This window comes from Buteo buteo, chromosome 9 (genome assembly GCF_964188355.1).
Source record: "Buteo buteo chromosome 9, bButBut1.hap1.1, whole genome shotgun sequence".
In the NCBI taxonomy this organism is placed as follows: domain Eukaryota; kingdom Metazoa; phylum Chordata; class Aves; order Accipitriformes; family Accipitridae; genus Buteo; species Buteo buteo.
Window position 1 is genome coordinate 39157442 of NC_134179.1, and position 16931 is coordinate 39174372.

General features: G+C 46.7%; 1 protein-coding gene across 3 annotated transcripts; it reads right to left on the minus strand.

Annotated features, from left to right (window-relative positions):
• Window positions 1-1578: 1578 nt before the first annotated feature.
• TBXT (T-box transcription factor T) lies at window positions 1579-9038 on the minus strand. 3 transcript variants are annotated; one of them, XM_075036827.1, is made up of 8 exons: window positions 8830-9038; window positions 8438-8702; window positions 7663-7797; window positions 6818-6879; window positions 6668-6729; window positions 5524-5697; window positions 3754-3883; window positions 1579-1846 (listed from the first exon to the last, which is right to left on the minus strand). In XM_075036827.1, exons 1-8 carry the CDS (start codon window positions 9036-9038, stop codon window positions 1579-1581), a joined length of 1305 nt encoding a protein of 434 aa, XP_074892928.1. The 3 variants fall into 3 exon arrangements, with proteins under 3 accessions (XP_074892928.1, XP_074892927.1, XP_074892929.1); XM_075036826.1 differs by having other exon boundaries at window positions 5524-5700; XM_075036828.1 differs by lacking the exon at window positions 5524-5697.
• Between the last annotated feature and the right edge of the window lie 7893 nt (window positions 9039-16931).

A 16931-nucleotide genomic window follows, 5' to 3' on the forward strand; every position in this document is an offset into this window, starting at 1 on the left:
GCAAATCCTTCTGCAGGGAGAAAGCCCTGCCAAAGTCTTTCTAGGTGCAGGGACCTGCCCATAGGGTGCCAAGAGAGACCAAAATGGTGGCAAATATTTACTTTTTCATCTTAAAGCTGCCACTGTAGCACATGAGCACCCATCGATGAGTTATTTAAATTCCCTGATACAGAATTTTGCTTTGCTATATTAGGCACTTCATTATAAAAGTTATTTGTTATGGCTTACGCAAAATAATTCACTTTCCTCAGGCTATGTACTTGCCAGAGTCAGTGGGAGAAAGAGACATGTCCAAGGGCACACTTTGAGCCACTGTTTTGGGTTAACCTGCATTAGAAATTTAGGTCATATTACTTGGTATCAGGCCTGAAGGAAGTATTTTATCAAGACCTGATCTTTCCAGCAAGTCAAGCAATCAGTGTATTTTAAAGCTTAGTTTATCTGCACTTTTCCCTCCAAACTATCAGTAACTAGAGCTTTCCCTCTTACAATAAGTTAACTGCTTACATTTATGCTGTTCAATGTGCCATTGGTGACATATCCCATGTATGATTGTCTTAAAAGAGTACACCGTAGGTTGAGGGATTATTTACATATCTTAACATGTAGATATGCAACTTCCCAAATAAGGAAGTTGTAACTTCCCAAATAATAAATATAGATCAACAGAGTACAATATTGAAATAAAATAAATTAGAATGATTCTCCAGGTGTTGAATTCCCTCCCTTAAGGCCTGAGCCAGAGACAATAAAGAAAAAAACAACCAAACAACAACAGTGATGTTTTTTCAAAGGCTCAGAAAGCTTTTGGATAGGGCTTGTTATTAGACACTGGCTGTTTGAAATGAGATGTTTAGCTAAGCTGACATGTATTTGAAATCTATATGATCAAACGGCAAAAGTTACCTCTAAAAGGAGTCTTTTGGGTAAAACAATTTAAACCAAACATTAATACTGCATTTATTAAGAAGAATATAGTTCTTGCAGATTGTCTCAACATTAATTCAGCAGCAAGGAAATAAGCATACAGTTAAGAACACAACGTATTTGTGAGGCAAATACGTGTTAGTGCACATGATTTTCCAAAAACTTCAGTCCTCAGCTACATTTGTGCATATTTCAGAATGCTTCTAACTAGACGGTTAATAGAAGTCTTCTCATGACTATAGCTAAGTTTGCCATTAAAAAAATTAACTGAAAACAGTTAGGAGTAACTTACTCAAGAATGACGCCAAGCTTCAGGTCCAAATATATCAGAACACTGAAAAATTTGCAATCTAAGCAAAAATCTTAAAACTTAGGTCTATCAAACTTAAAATAAAAAAAAGAAAAAAGAAAAAAGATTAAAAGCAGTGAATCTGCTCTCAGAATTGCACGCTCACCAGGTTTGTAAACTCTGCATGAAGTCAGTGATGCACCGTTCACTGTAAGAGGTATAACGTAGATGCTCTATGCAAAGCAGCGCAGATGCTTTGTCTGTAATCTACTTCACGTCTCCTTTTTCTCTTCCGTGAGGATTAAGCATCTTAAAGTAATTCAGTAGCTAAAAAAAGTCTGTCTTGTAGGAAAAGCCTGGGTTTACATGGAAGGGGGGGTGACAGGCGTCCACGTGGATGCTAGCCTGGCATGTGCGGAGGCATCGTACTGGCTGTCGGGCAGGTCCGTGGGCGCCCCGCTGTCGTACAGGGGGGAGGCGGAGGAGGCAGCGGGGACCGGGTGCGGAAGGGCAGTGTAGTGCACTGGAGAGCCACGTAAAAACTGGGAGCTCAGGCCGTTGGACATCCCGCTCGACTGAGACACCGGTGTGATGGTGCTGTTACTCACAGACCATAAGTTAGGATACTGACTGAAAGAGGGAAAGCGATAAATAAAACAAGTTATTAGAGACTCTGCTGCCTACTGGCAGTTAGCTCAGGTCACACCACAGCTCCCAAGTTGGGTCTGTTTGCTGGAAGCAGTGAATTTCTTTAGGTAGTTCCCAGCCACCACAAGGTAGGAAGGACCCCCAGGCAGGATTCGTGTTCATGGCAGCCCACCAATAAATCTAACCTCCTTGTTTTCCAGCAGCAGCTTCTGGCACTAGGTATACTAGCAAATTTTAAGCCAAGCTGAGGAATGAACAGGCTGGCTGAAAAATGCAGAGGTTTGAGAGCTGATTCCTGAGCTGTGCCATACCCTTGCCTCCGGGGAAAGGCACGTGGTGGAGGTGGCTGGACACAGCAGCTGCTCGACCCAGGCAGGTTTGAATCCGCTGCCATCAGTCTGCCAGAGCCCTAATCCGCCATGGCTGCCTCTGTAGTCAGAGAGGGATGGATGCCTCCAGACAGCAGTTCAGCCCTCCTTGTTCATCACCTCATGTTAAAAGGGGAAGAGCCAGACTGATGGCTGCAAACTGTACAGGTACTACAGGAAGGGCTGCTTGAAAGGAAAAAAGCCTTGTCAGGACACTACAGCCTCCACACTGTCTCTCCTCTGAGTATGTATATACACACACTTGTATAAACACATATGAATTAAAAAAAACAAGGTGATTGAAGAGAAACACTATGAGAAAAAGTTCAGTCCTGCTGTATAATACTACACAGCACTTTCTACCTATTGATCCCAAGCAGTTTAACAAGAAAGATAAATATTATTTGTACTTTACAGATAGGAGTTTAGACAAAAGGGGTGGCAGAAATGCCTTCCTTGATGTCCCACAGTACCAGTTCTACTGGCTTTATCTACGGGACAACTCAGTACACCAACTGAAACTCAGTGGACTTTGCAACTTTCCAAACACGTATTCTGGGGGTCAGATGTAGAAAGAAGTGCTAGGAGGACCTGTTTACTTGATTAACATACACTCAGGACTAAAACTTATGTTCAGTAATACAGTTATCTTGTACCAGGCAGCAGGACATACTCTGATTAACAGCTAAGTGTCCACATGCATGGTTCAAATAGAAATGCTTTCCACAAATGGAGTGGTAGGTCTGAATTGCTGAGAAAGATGCCCAAATCTCAGCCCTCTGTGGTCAACAGCAAAGATGTTACCACCTTATCTCTACCTCTTTGAATTTTCAAGTTTAGCTCCAAGGGACTGACCGTAAGCTAAATCTCTGCTAAAAGATCCAAAAGTTCAATTAAGATAGTAATTACAAAGAGGAGAAAAGATACATTTATGTGATCACAAAATGGCAAAGGCTTTCACCATGAGTACAATCCCATGCTATGCTTGCTTCTGTGGCAACGCTTAAGTTAAGAATTACTGCCCCAACCACTTGCTCCTTCTCCACACTACAGTTCACTGCCCCTTCATATGTAACAGAACAAGGGTTTGTGGAGATAGCTAGGAGAGAAGTGACTGGTTCAAATGAAACAGATCAAAAATAAAACTTTTTACACATCATTTTGCTTAAAAGAGATGAAACTTAAAAGAGTATCCTCAAATTCAATGATGTTTGTCTAAGTGATTTGCAATCCTTAATCTATCAAATATTGCTGTCGCAAGTATCTACATTTCCAAAATCAAAACATAAAAAAAATATTTATTATCTGTTTCAGCAAAACGTTTTCCTTGTGAATAGTCCTTCTCAGTGCTGCCCCCGCCCCCCCCCCCCCCCCCCCCCCCCCCCCCCCGAGAGCTAATGATTCACATGTGGCTGTAAGGATTTCTAATTTGCTGGTGACTCTTTACCTCCTTTTTCAGCCTTCTCTTCCTAGAAAGTATCAACACACGGATTTGAGGGCTGCTGAGAGATAGACTCCTACCTGGAGCTGGTAGCTGTGCCGGTGCTGTGGCTCATGGGCAGCATCGTCGTGTGTGTGGGAACTCCTAGAGAAGACCAGTTGTCATGGGACTGCAGCATGGAAAGGCAGGCAGAGGAGTTATCGGCATAGGCTGCTGAGAGAACAGGCACACACTTAAACACACTAGAATCAAACCAAATAACGATCTTTTATTCAAAGGCAATGTATAGCTTTAAACCACGCTCCCCCATGCCCCCTTGCAAAAAAAAACCAAAAAACAAACAAAACGACACACACACAGAAAAAATGAAGTCAGCTACCAGTTGTGCCAAGCTTACACTTTCACTGGCACTGCCCCTGCTGACGTGCTGTTCTTTTGCTCAACTTAAAACTGCAAAATCTTATTTCTGTGAAGGATCTATTGCCAAAAAGCTGCCTTAAAACCACCTGCTATTTCAGCCCATGCTTCCTTACTTGGCCAGTGGGAAGAGGCGGACTCCTTCCTTACACTATCCCAATCACTATTCCAGGGCACCTTCTTTATCTGCATCATCTACATAGGCAGTAACAGCCTGGCAGCCCTGGATAACAAGCGTATCACTGGATCACACATCCCAGCTTTAAGCTGAGCATGCCACCGTTGGCTCTGAAGTCTGCCTTAGGCACCATCAGGAGCAATTGGACTGTGGCTTAAACTACTCGGCTTGTGACCAAAACTGGCTGGCCAAGACGGCAGAGGCACTAGGAAGCTATAAAGGGAATCCTATACAGTCATCCATAGCAAAAAAGAAGTTGCTGTGGCAGCTGGCTAAGGCAAGGAGAAGAGGTTCCTTGCTGAGGACCAGGGAACAAGAAGGGACACCGGAGGTGTTTTGTTCTTTTATTCTGCTTCAAGTCACAAAACTTGCATAAAATTTCCAAGATGCAAGAAAAGCCCACAGAAAGCTAGTTTCCCACTTCAAAATGAACTACAAAGCTACATACAAGATTGGTCAGGCTGCACCTAGAACCCTGTGTATTACTTCACAATTCAAAATACTAAGTATTTTTTTTTAAGCATGAACCTTCACCATCTATACAGGCTGAAGGGCAAAAATTGTTAAGACGCCTTTGCCAGAAGAAAGAAAAAAAATTAAAAAACAAAAAACCCAAATCACTGTTAAAAACGTCCTTCCCTCCTCTCCCTTAAGTACCTATGACTTAAGGCACTAAGCCTTAAGCTATTTGGCTCTTTCTGAGCACAACTTTTATATAGCTCTGCAGTTTAGTCAGCTTCATCTTGTTTCTGTGTATCCAGTTGTGACACATTGAGAACAACCTTAAGGCACTGATGTTAACCACAGCAACAGGCAAGTAAACTTGACAGAATCGGGCCCTCCATGATTATGCGTTAATAACAAGTGACACTACCAGAACCAGACACATATTTCTTCATTTCATTGTACTACCTGTAACTAATGATTGAAGTCCTCACTTTCACACTCAAAAAGAATAAAGTCAAAGTAAGTTTAAGCTCACTGGTTACAAGAATTCAAAAGCGCAAGACAGCCAGCATGATGCAATCTAATCAGTTAGCAGGAGACAATTCTACACCCCCTTGGTTTTTCCCTCATAAAGAGACGGGGGACACATACCCATCACCCCCATTTCTTTACCATGCTGGCCCCAAGCCCTCCGTGCAAACGGACCTAAACAAGCGACCTCAATTTCTGTGGCATCGCTCGAGATGCCCACCGCTCAAAACCTCACGGCCCTCGGCTCATATTGACAGAGCTGCAACGTTGGACTTACTTGGCGAGTTGTTTCTATGGGTGTAAGGGTTGGGGTAAGGGGCAGGACGGTGGTTCCTCAGCGATGAGTACCTTTCACAGCTGTGAGCAGGGGAGAGCGACAGGGGGGCTCCAAACTGAGGGTGAGGACTGGCAGGTGGGCACAGAGTCCCAGTCCCGGGAATAAGCCAACTACCTACTGTGGGGAAGCAAGAGGTTTGTAAGACGGGTATGTCATGCAGCCAGGCTGGGAAAGAATCACAGCGACGAGATAAATAGTTGATCAACGAGGAAACGCACACTCGGGAGAGGAAACGGAGTTTCAACACGGCTGAAAAATCTGGGTCTTTACAACTTCCTTAAACAACCTTGTGAAGGAAAATGAGCCAACGGCTTAGAAAAAGCCCCGTGTCAAGCTAACGTTTTTTAAACTACCATTAAATTACAGTCACAGTAAGGAAACATTGAAATGGTTAAACCCTCCCTTACGTAGGTACTGTGTGCACTCAGTAATTGTTAGTGTAATCTTCAACTTTAAATGGCTCTTTGGGAGTCTCAATCTATAGTTAAGCTCTGAGGTTTCTCGCACTGCTAAGAAGAACTCTTAAAAATTAATTATTTCCACTGAAACAAAATAATTCCTACTGCAACTCAACTTCCCCCCTCTATAGGCTACAGACATTTTTTGGCAATAAACTGTTAGAAATCATTAAAACACCCAAGCTTTTTATTCATCTGAAAAAACTTTCGGAGCAAATCCCCCCCCATTTCCTTAAAGTACTTAAACCGTAATTACTGTTTTGATAACTTTCTGCTGTATTTTGAAATAAACTTTTATCTCCATATCCATATGAGTATCGCTGTCCTTGTATACAAAGGCAACTGTCTTTTTGGACATGAAGGTAGCTGCAAGATTCCATTAAAGGATTTTAAATGCAATACAGAAGTCTTAACCACACACACAGAGATCATAATGTTGATGCAATCATAAACCTGCATGAACCACAATCATAAGGATTAGTAATCAATAGATATTAATATATATTAATAATCCTCCCTATGAACAAACAAGCCAGCCAGCAAACACCACTCTTAAAGTTTTGCTTAACAGATGAGATGGAAGAAATCAAAGTTACATTCATGATGCAGAGTGAAAGGAAACGTACACTGCGAATACCCAGACTGCTGGTTGTCTCCCACTTCCTCCATCATGTCTTTGTGATCACTCCTATAAAAGAAACGGTGTCGTATTAGTTAAGAATATGCTTTTACAAATCTGTGTAAAAAATCCACACTTTAGAATTAAGAGTTCTCACCTTTCTTTTGCGTCAAGAAATGCCTTTGCAAATGGATTGTATTTAATTTTTAAAGCTGTGATCTAAAAACAACAACAAATATCTTTATTTGCAAGTATCACTGTTCATTACCATAGAGATATTAGGATTTGAATTAGGACTATCCATTGAAGTTAGTGGAATCATAGATTTTTGAAGAAATAAGATTAGGCCCGTAACACCAACCTATGGACATCAATTAAACAGCCCCTAAGGTCTGAAGTATTAGCAGAGGGTGAGGAATTAGTCCCTCTGCCGAATTCTAAGAGACTGAATTGCCTGGGTTTATTGATCAGCTAAGGAAACGGCTAAGAAAGGTAGTACACTAAAGAGTCATAAAAAGCTTCACATTTCAAACCGGAGCAGAATGGGCATCAAAAAAAAATCTCAAAAAGATTGGTAATTTACAGATTCATTAAACACAGATGTGCATTTTGGCTAACAGAGAAAGGACAGCTTTGAAAACGGCATATCCAGTTATTTCACCGTGTAGCTGAAAATGACAACTCTATTTCTTAGAATACTTGTTTGCCCCACAGAATCTTTTAAGAATTACTCTCCTGCAATGAATTTGCAGCACATAGTGAGACAAATGATGATCAGAACTTTGTGCTATTATACGTTCATAGGGCTTTTACATATACTAATGTCATTTTTTATATTAAGCTTCAAACAAAGCACTGAAAACAACTGAAAGAATGTGAAACCGAAAAATGCGAGAGAGAACTGTAAAAGGTGACATGAGATCCATTATTTTGCTCTGTAAGATGCACTTTGCTGCTTGAAACCTCCTGGTACTTGCATCCTTTCTTCCCTGCTGCCCATACCTCCTCGTTCTGGTAGGCCGTCACAGCTATGAACTGGGTCTCTGGGAAGGAATGGCTGGTGATCATCCGCTGCGGGCCACCCACTCGCACGATATGAATCCTCGGCTCGTACTTGTGCAGAGAGTTCAACATGATCTGTGAGCAAAGGGACAGAGCAGGTAAGCAGCGACAGAGCGCTGCCGGGTGCTGGCAGGCATGGAAAGCAGCCGGGGTTTAAAGCATCTAACGATCCAGCTTCCCAGCAGAGGAGAAAGAGGCAACAGGTGGGAATGAACCCTAAAACCGAAGCTGTAGGAAAAGGCAAGGACCACTGCAGTCAGACGCCCCAACTTTTCGCGGAGTTACCCTCACTTTTCGTGGAGTTACCCTCGTCCCCGTTACTTGACAGGGCGGCTCGCGTAGTCACAAACACGTTGCCGATGAACAGCCAGAAAGCTGCATCTGCTATGCCCTTGGCATTTTTGGATACTCAGACCAGAAGAGACGTTTCAAAAAAGAAAGTCAATGCATGGAGGCATCCAGCCCCGGCGGCTGAAAGGACGCTGTTCCGGGGGGGTGGGAAGCACGGTGCACCCCAGCCCCTTGGGTAACAGCAGCGTGAAAACGAGCTTGGGAGGGTGGGTGAGCGGAGGGTCGGCAGGGACCCGCCGGGCCGGGCCGGCTCGGTGCGGGTCCCGGTGCGGGTCCCGGTGCGGGTCCCGGTGCGGGTCCCGGTGCGGGTCCCGGTGCGGGTCCCGGTGCGGGTCCCGGTGCGGGTCCCGGTGCGGGTGCTTACCTGCCCTCCGCCGTTGAGCTTGTTGGTGAGTTTGACTTTGCTGAAGGAGACGGGCGCCTTCATCCAGTGGGCGCCGAAGTTGGGCGAGTCGGGGTGGATGTAGACGCAGCTGGGCGCCTGCGGCTCCGGCTTCCCCCCCGGCACCCACTCCCCGTTCACGTACTTCCAGCGGTGCCCGTCGGCCGCCACGAAGTCCAGCAGGAAGGAATACATGGCGTTGGGGTCCAGCCCCGACACGCTCACCTTCAGCACCGGGAACATCCTCCTGCGGGGCGACACGGAGGCGCGAGGCGCGGCGGGGAGCAGCCCCCCCCCGGTCCCTTCCCCTCCCCCCGTCCCGGGCTCAGCCGGGCCCCCCCCCCCTTGTCCGTCCGCCCCCGCGGCAGCCCTACCTGCCGTTCTTGGTGACGATCATCTCGTTGGTGAGCTCCTTGAAGCGCAGCCACAGGTCGTTGTCCTCCAGCGCGACCCGCAGCTCCCGCTCCGTCGGGTCTCCCTTCTCGCTGCCCGCCTGCAGCTCGCTCTCCACGGCGCTCAGCAGGTGATCCACGCGGTGGTGCTGGGGGGCCCTACCCGCCCCCTCGGCCCCGGGGGAGCTCATCCTGGCCCAGCCCGGCCCGGCGGGGCCGGCGCCCTGGCAGAGCCCCGAGCGGCGGCGGCGGGGCCGGGGCTGACTCCACTTGACCTCCGCGGCCCCGGCGAGCGGGAGCGGGGCCGGCGCCCGCTGTTATACCCCGCCATAAACACCCCCCCGGTGACATCACCACGCCGGCGGGGGGCCCCCGCTGATTGGCCGGCGGCCGCTTTGATCCACCCGGCCGGCCTTTCCGATTGGCTGCCCGCGGCCATATCACAACGGTGCCCCGGGGTGGGGGGGGGGAAGCCTGTGATGTTAATTGCGGCCCGCGGGATTAAACGCGGCTGTTTTATGTAAATCCGCCCCCAGCTGTTTGCACCTCCATCAAAGCCGCCGTGGGCCGGGGCCGGGGCCGTGGCGGCCGCGGAGGAAATGGCCCATCTCGGGCACGGCCCCGGCTCCCGCACCGGCAGCGAGCGGTCAGCCACCGGCTACGGGCTTTTAGGCAGCCCCTGCCGGACGGGGGACACGCCCGCCGCGGGGGTATGTTAGGGGGAAAAAAAAACCCACGGGAAAAAAAAAAACAAACCACGGGAATTCCTCCTCCTGTTCAGGCTGCCCCCCCCCCGCCGCCGCTTCCCACGCTCCCTTGTCTCCACTCGCGGCGCTTCTGCTTAAGGGAAGGCTGCGGCGAGCAACGACAACCCTCGCTGGAAAATTTAACCCCCAAAAAAGCTGAATCCGCTCTGTGGAGCAGCTGACCAGAAACCTGGCACGCTCAACACCCCCCCCCCCACCCAGCCCAACTTTTAGCGAGCACAAGAGCCCACCCGCGCGAAAACGCGCAGCGTTTCCCTCCCCTCCCCGCTACAGCCGAGATGCTCCACCACGGCGGGGGCGGGGGGTCCCACCTCCAAAAAAACGCACTGCCAAAAACCAGCCCCGTGGCTAAAGGCTCCGTGTCGAACGACAAGGAGAACACCACACGCACCCGGGAGTTTCTGCGGGCAAGCGTGGAGCCTGAGCCCCGCGGGTGAAACTTTGCAACGGGCCGAACTTTTCGAGTTTTTTCGGTGTAAAAGCAGAGAGGGAGAGGAGGGCTGAGCCGGAACGCTCCCGCCCGCCGGTGTTTTAAGGGTTTGCATTCTCCGGGGCCGCGGCGGTCTGTGGTGTGAGGGAAACAGTTTATTACCTTTCCGTGAGAATCCCGGGATAGAGGGCGAGGGGGAGAGAGGTGACAATGAGCAGGAAATAGTTCAATGGGGTCCCTTGAAACAATAACAAGTTCTTTAAGCGGCAGCAAAGGAGAGGCGAAAAGAAGCGGCGCGGTGTAAAAACAAGGCGTTTCTTTTAAAAAGAAGCATCTCCCCTCGCCCCGAGCACGGCGCAGCAGCGCTGCCGGGAGTTGGAAAGTTTTGGGAGAAACTGCCCGGAGCGCACGGGGAACCCACCCGGGAGCAGAAGGAGCTGGAAGCCCGGGCTGCCGTTCGCAGGGTGCGGGCAGCGGTTCCGACCGGGCACCGGCTGGTTCCACGGCAGGGACCCCCTGCCCGCACCCTTGCCCGCACCCGTGCCCGCACCTCTGCCCTTCCAGGCTGGGCACAGAGCGGAGCGGCGGCCCGAGCGGCTCTGCCTTCACCCGACTTCAAATAAACCCAAAGCTTCCGCTCTTCTTTTCGGTTTCTTTTTGATTTAGGAGCTACGACTTACGGCTGTATTTTCATTACACGGCACCATCCGCCTCACCTACCATTAACTCACTCGACTCCGCAGAGCTTTTATTTTTACTTTTTCCCCTCCCTTCAGCCCGACACGTTAAATTCCGCACGCCAGCTCTCTTCAACCACTGCCCAGAAAGACGGGAAAAATTGTCATCCCTTCAGACCAATTCCTGCGTTAAAGTTTCTTAAGGCTCGCTCTTTCTGCCCACCGCCCGCTTTTTGTCCTCTTCGGAGGGGGAAAGCGGCGTTCGCCAAGAAATCCCGGGCGAAGCTTACTACCACGATACGTAGTCGCTGCTCTAGATAGTTCGAGGGGGTCTGTTCGCTCTCAGGTATTTATTTCCCTTCAGGTGCTTCACTCAAAACAAACGAACGCGCCCCAGCAAAAGCCGGGAGCACTCGGGCCCCGCAAACCCCCGGCGCGGCGGCCCCCGGGGGGGGCTGTATTTTGGGTTTGCACCTTGAAGGCGACATCGCAAACATCCTCATCCTGAAAAAGCCGGGCTCCAGGAGACGTTAACCCCAAAGAAGGACTCGCTCGCTCCGGGCAGGTCAAAGGAGGGGGGAAAAGGGACTTTTTTCCCCCTTGCAGAAGTCGCGTCTCTTTTAGGGTGCGGGTGGGGGTGGGAGGTAAGAGAGGGCTGGTGGGTCCGGTTTAGGGAAACTCCAGCCTCAGTTCTTCCTCAGCTGGCAACGAACGTGTTTAAGAGCCAAAAGCAGCAGAACCAGCCGGACTCGAAAGCGACGGGGTCGTTTCGTTGGAAAATGACCCGTTCCGAAAAAGAATAAATGAAACAAATCGAGCCGATCTAAATGTGTGTTCAGGCGATCCGAGCTTTAAAAACACTATTTAATTCTTCCGGATGGATGCTTCAAGGAAGGGCTAAGTCCTTATATATATACACACATCTATCTGCACACAAGGAATGGGAAGCAACCTCAACCCGTTCGGCAACAGACACTTATCTATAGGGTTATTACTTTTTGCATTGATTGCTCTCTTTAGGCAAAGGGAGGAGACTTGAAGTCGAATTTAATTTGATCTCTTTCACGTTTTACTTAATACTTAGCAAATGACCGCGCCACTCATTCCAGACAAATAATGTATGCACTCAAATTTAGTTGGTCTTTCAAAAAGAAGTCTATCCAGATTTAAATTTTTCAATGACCATTAAAAAAGTTTCCAGAAGTTACACAGTCTTTAGAACGGGGCAGAGGAGGGACGGACACCACGAAACAAAACCTAACCAAACCCTAAAGTTTTTCCTCGGCTTGGATTCCTGCCGTCTTTATTTTATTTCCTTCTCCCTCTTTCTGATCTTAATTGCACTGTGGTTCTCAGGAGAGAGGACTCCCCACTTCCAGAGCCTTTTCAGCGAGAGCTGCAGTGCATGACAGTTTACAGCCAAAAAACTTCCTCCAGCCGAACAGCTATAAAGATTCCCGATTTATAGCAATACTTTCCTTCTTGCATGGGGCGAGTGGTAGCCTCCAGCTGTTCCCTTGGGTTCGCAAGACCTGTCCGTCATCCCCTCCTTTATTCCCCGGGACAGCATACCCCCCCCAGACCCCTTCCCTGGGGAACCAGCCCGGGCCCACTCCCGCAGCTCTCAGGCACCAGCGGCCCTGGGTGCAGCTTGGAGAGCCTAGGGATGCCGCATGAGAAGGGGAGTGTGGTTAGGTATTGGAGGTATTTGTTTATAGATCTTCCACCTTGCAGTTCGGGGGGTGACACACGCAGTTAACGCCGCCCTTGGTGCTGGACCCGCTGCCGCCCCAGGGAGCAGCACCCACCAACCCCGGGGATGAAACCCACTTTTCAAAGGTCAAAACCTCCCACCCCTGGAGAATCAACATTTGCTTCCCAGGACCTACTCTCCCCCCCCCCCCCCCTTAAGAAAAATTATTACATTTTATGTAATATATACATAAACAGAGATCTATACCTCTGTCTCTACTTGTCAGCTGCTTTTTCCTGGACCCTGGGGAGGAATGTCCTACTGATGCTACTGTTGAGGCATTGCTTGAGGAGGTAAATGCCACTTTCATAAGAAGCTTCCAGATTTCATTTTAATCTGGCATATTGTTTTCCTTATATACAAGGCTTAAACAAGAAAAAGCCTAAAGATCATCCTGGGAGAGCTCTTTATAAGAACTCACCATTTTATAACTCCAATGTACTAATATATACCTACAGAGGAAACGACAACACGTGAAAACCTACAGTGGTTTTACCTATCTTAAGTTCATACATTCTGAGCATTAAGCCTCTGGAATAAGTATGCTTCAGGTTCTCTACGTTCAGTATTTAAGACATAGGACCGATTTTCTCCAAAGGTTTTAATGCATACACACTTTTGAAAAACATTTTCTTCCCAGGTAGTCTGAATGGAGCACAACATGTTGATTTTGATTTGTTTTGCTTTCCCCCTTTAGCATTTGGGAGGGCAAGGCAAAGGCAGAGTGCTATCCTGCATTTTTTGAAGGTGGCAAAACTCCCGTTGACTTAGTCAGATCTTTGCTTGAGTACTGCTAAGTACCCTTTCCATCTCAAATGCTCAGATCCTGAGGTTTCCCTCATGCAAGTCAATGATCAAACTTCCAAGGACTTCAGTGCCTGCTCCACTAGACAGCACCAACCGGGGAAAAACAACAAAATAAACTGAAGCTCCCAGGAAAGCCCTTAAGGGAGACTCTGGCTCAAAGATGGATGAAATCAGCACACTTGAGAGCAGAGCACTTTTGATCCAAACTCAAAATTTTCAGCTAGAATATCCTTTTCAGTATCTTAATGATATTGCTTAGAAGACTAAAGCTATTTAAACCAAGTTATCCCGAGTGAGCTAGTGGGAACAAGCAGATATCACAAGTAAGAGCCCTCCACCACCCTTTAACAGGCTGTTGCTCTAAAAACTGCAAAGAGGGGCAGGCACAACGGATGACCAGGGCTGCAAAGAGAAGTAGTAGCATAACAGATACCGTTTACTGCTTTATCCTGGACTAAAGGATAATCTCAAACCAGCCAAACAAAACCCAAAACAACAACAAAGCAAAAAACCCCCCACGCTGAGGACATATTCTGCTTCAAACAGGGACTGTAGGGGTCTGAGGACAGAAAGTACTTGCTTCGTCATAAACATCCTAGCAGGAGTCCTGTTGAGAGACCCTACCATAAACAACACCTTTTCCTATACTTCAACCCACATAGCTCCCAAAGGGCACTAACGGAAATGCAACTTTTCTTGCTGAGATATGTCAGGGTAAGTTAAAAAGCTAACGTTCAGGTCTCAAGTACAAAAGTCCTCAGATTTTCTGACATTAATAACCAAAATAAAATACTTTTACTGGAAATACTAATTTTTGCCCCGGCCATTATTTCTCTCTCTATAAAAGTATGCAGTGCTAAGAATCAAACAGGCAATACTCCTTTTGCAGTTCTTTTAATATCAATAAAAGTTTTAAGGCAGTTGGGAATCCATAGTTTCTCCTTTTCCTCTCCTTTGACCATTTCACGGCGATTACTGTAAGGCTTAAGACAAACTGGGTGCTTCACAGCTACATAATATTAACGCCTCTAGAAAAAAAAGAGATAAGCCCTAATTTGTAACTGCAGAATTTTAAAAATCAAATCAACCTCTTTTCCACTCTTTTTTTCCTCCTCCTTTACTGTTTTAACACTTTTCTTCCTCCTCCTCACTGCTCCACAGGAAAGGTAAATATACAGGTTTAATGAGTACTATTTTATATTTTATAAATAAGAGTAACAGTTTTAGTATACACTTGGCAACTTGTGCCTAAATCTAGATTATCTCCTGTTTTGGAATTAGTAATTGCCTTGAATGCAGCCTCAAAGCTTACAGCCTCTTCTGAGCCCTTTGCTGCCGAGATTATTTCCTGATTTCTTGCTCAAGGTAATTCCCTTATCCACATGAAATAAAAACGCTTGAACAGCTTTACTAATGAGGGCGTACTGAAAGCGAATTCTCTGCCTCCCATCAGCAAGGAAGCGATCTGATAGAAAACTGTTTTCTTCTTTACCTCATTTGAGTTAATCTCCACTGACCGATACCAACAGTTTTGCATAAACTGATGCTGGTTTTTGTCACGTTGATGCAGCTGGCTCAGAGGAGAGGACTGGAACTTAACTCGATCTAGACATTATTTGAACTTACTTACAGGTAGCATACTTTTACATCAGCTGAGCCACTTTTTAGCCCCCTCCACCGCCTCCTCTCTTACACTGCTCTGAACCCAATTCACTTCTTTCTTCCAAGCTGTATGTGACCTACCCCTGCTCTCTCTACACCCAACCCTTCACCATACCCACACGGGCTTCACCAACAAGGACACCTGCACATCTAATAGAAGTATTTTCGTATTACTACTTTTAAGAAAGTGAAAAACTCCTGAACTGATCAAGTCACCACCATATTTTCCCGTAAATCTTTTTGCCATTACATACGCAGCATTTATGTTGTGCACCATCCTGGACAGGTCTGCTCAGAGGAAAGTACATGGCAGAAGGACCACACAGAGCAGAAGAACAGGACTGTGATGCCAACAGCTTTCTGGACAAGGAATAAAAAGGCAAGGCAACATTCACTGGAAAGTGGCAATTGCAGAGAAAAGAGAAACTACTGACACAACTGCTCCTTAAAGAAGCTCCTGTTGGTCTTCTCAGGGAGACAGTGGGTGAACTAATGCCAGCTTCTTCCTGACATACAGGGCTCAGACCTCGAGACCAGCTTCTGGGATGTACAAACATGCTTGTGGTCCTCTGTTTCATTACCAGGAGGGTAAAATGTCTTGCAAACTTCAGCCTTTCTGTGTTAAACGTACCTATCAAGACCTGACAAACAGAAATGTTTCCTACAGCATCCTACTTCGAATTCAGCAAAGGTTAATTGGGTCTTGGCCGCTTTTTTTCTGCCTTAGGCCACCTAATGAGTTTAGCTGTGGGAAGATGGTTGATGTAATGTACAGCACAAAAGACTGGAAGCCAGGAGGGCTGATTCTGAGCTCCACTGACTCGCTGTCTCACTTTGGGCAAGTCTGCAGGATGTCCATTTTGGTGAGCTGCTCTACTTCATAGCGAAAATATTACACCGCAATTTTCATAGGTAATACCCCATCCTTATTTTCTCTGGAACCATTTATATAATGAAAGCAAGTACCTGATAAGCTAATAATACATAATAAAAAGTAATTACATGTCAAAACAAAAATTCACAATCTTTGTTCTCTGGTAATGCAAATCTGGTCTGATTCTCTAACAAGGGTGCATTTTTCCTGCTCGATGCTTTTTGAACACTTGCATTTTTACCAAACTGCTGGTGCTAGTCCCACTTAATTCCAGCATGCTGCAGACATTGGTTCATTTTGCTCTTTCAATTTGTTTAAAAAAAAAAAAAAGTCCGCATAGTAAAAAGGGACTGTTTAAGCCCTACCTTTTTGTCTAGCAGTCCATGCTGTCAGTACCAACATGCAGGTACAACAGAGATGATGAATGAGCAGCAAATGATGAATGTGTGGGGACCACAGAGTGTAATTACCACCAGGGCAAGTACCACTGGAGGCAGTGCCAGGAATGCCCAGGACACACTGCAGACACCCCAGCCTCTCCTTGAAATCTCTGCACGTTAGACACTTCCCTAGGGCCAGAAAATATTTCTTGCCCTTGCTAAGAAAAAAGTCAGCTGTGACCTAGGACTAGTGATCTGTGGAGTCTGATGTCCTGTCTAACAGCGGTTAGTTGTTACACAGGGAGACGTGATCCTTCACCCCTAATCATGCAGATTATTCTGTAATGTTTCCAGTCAGAGAGGCATCACTTTTGTGGTTCTATTGACTCGCTTATTCCCCAAAGTATGAAGACTTATAGCTGTATTTTTTATAAGCTAATTTAACTTTAAATGTTTTTTTCTTACCTTGCATCTGACCTTTATGCTAATTAAAATTGCTCATTCCTATGAAACTACTTTTTATGTCTAGCTCAGATCAGTAGATGTTCACTGCATTTCTGGGTTATCATAAAAATTCTTGCAGGCTGCTAGGAAAAATGTATAGCTCCGTCACCTAGAAAACCTCCACTATCTTTTCATGTTAAACACCGTTGGCCTCAATTAGTGATTAACTAGTTCAAAACCCTCTGTAGAGGCACAATTTTGGTAATGCTGTGCACTAAATCTCTTACTTT

Bases quoted from the DNA above. Each gene is read 5' to 3' on its own strand.
- TBXT (XM_075036826.1), bottom strand. From the start codon at position 9,038: ATGAGCTCCCCCGGGGCCGAGGGGGCGGGTAGGGCCCCCCAGCACCAC. The intron at 5,701-6,667 runs GTACGTTTCCTT...GCTTCCCCACAG, and splicing joins GCAGTCTGGGTATTCGCAGT to TAGGTAGTTGGCTTATTCCC. The intron at 1,847-3,753 runs GTAGGAGTCTAT...TCCCTCTTTCAG, and splicing joins GGCACAGCTACCAGCTCCAG to TCAGTATCCTAACTTATGGT.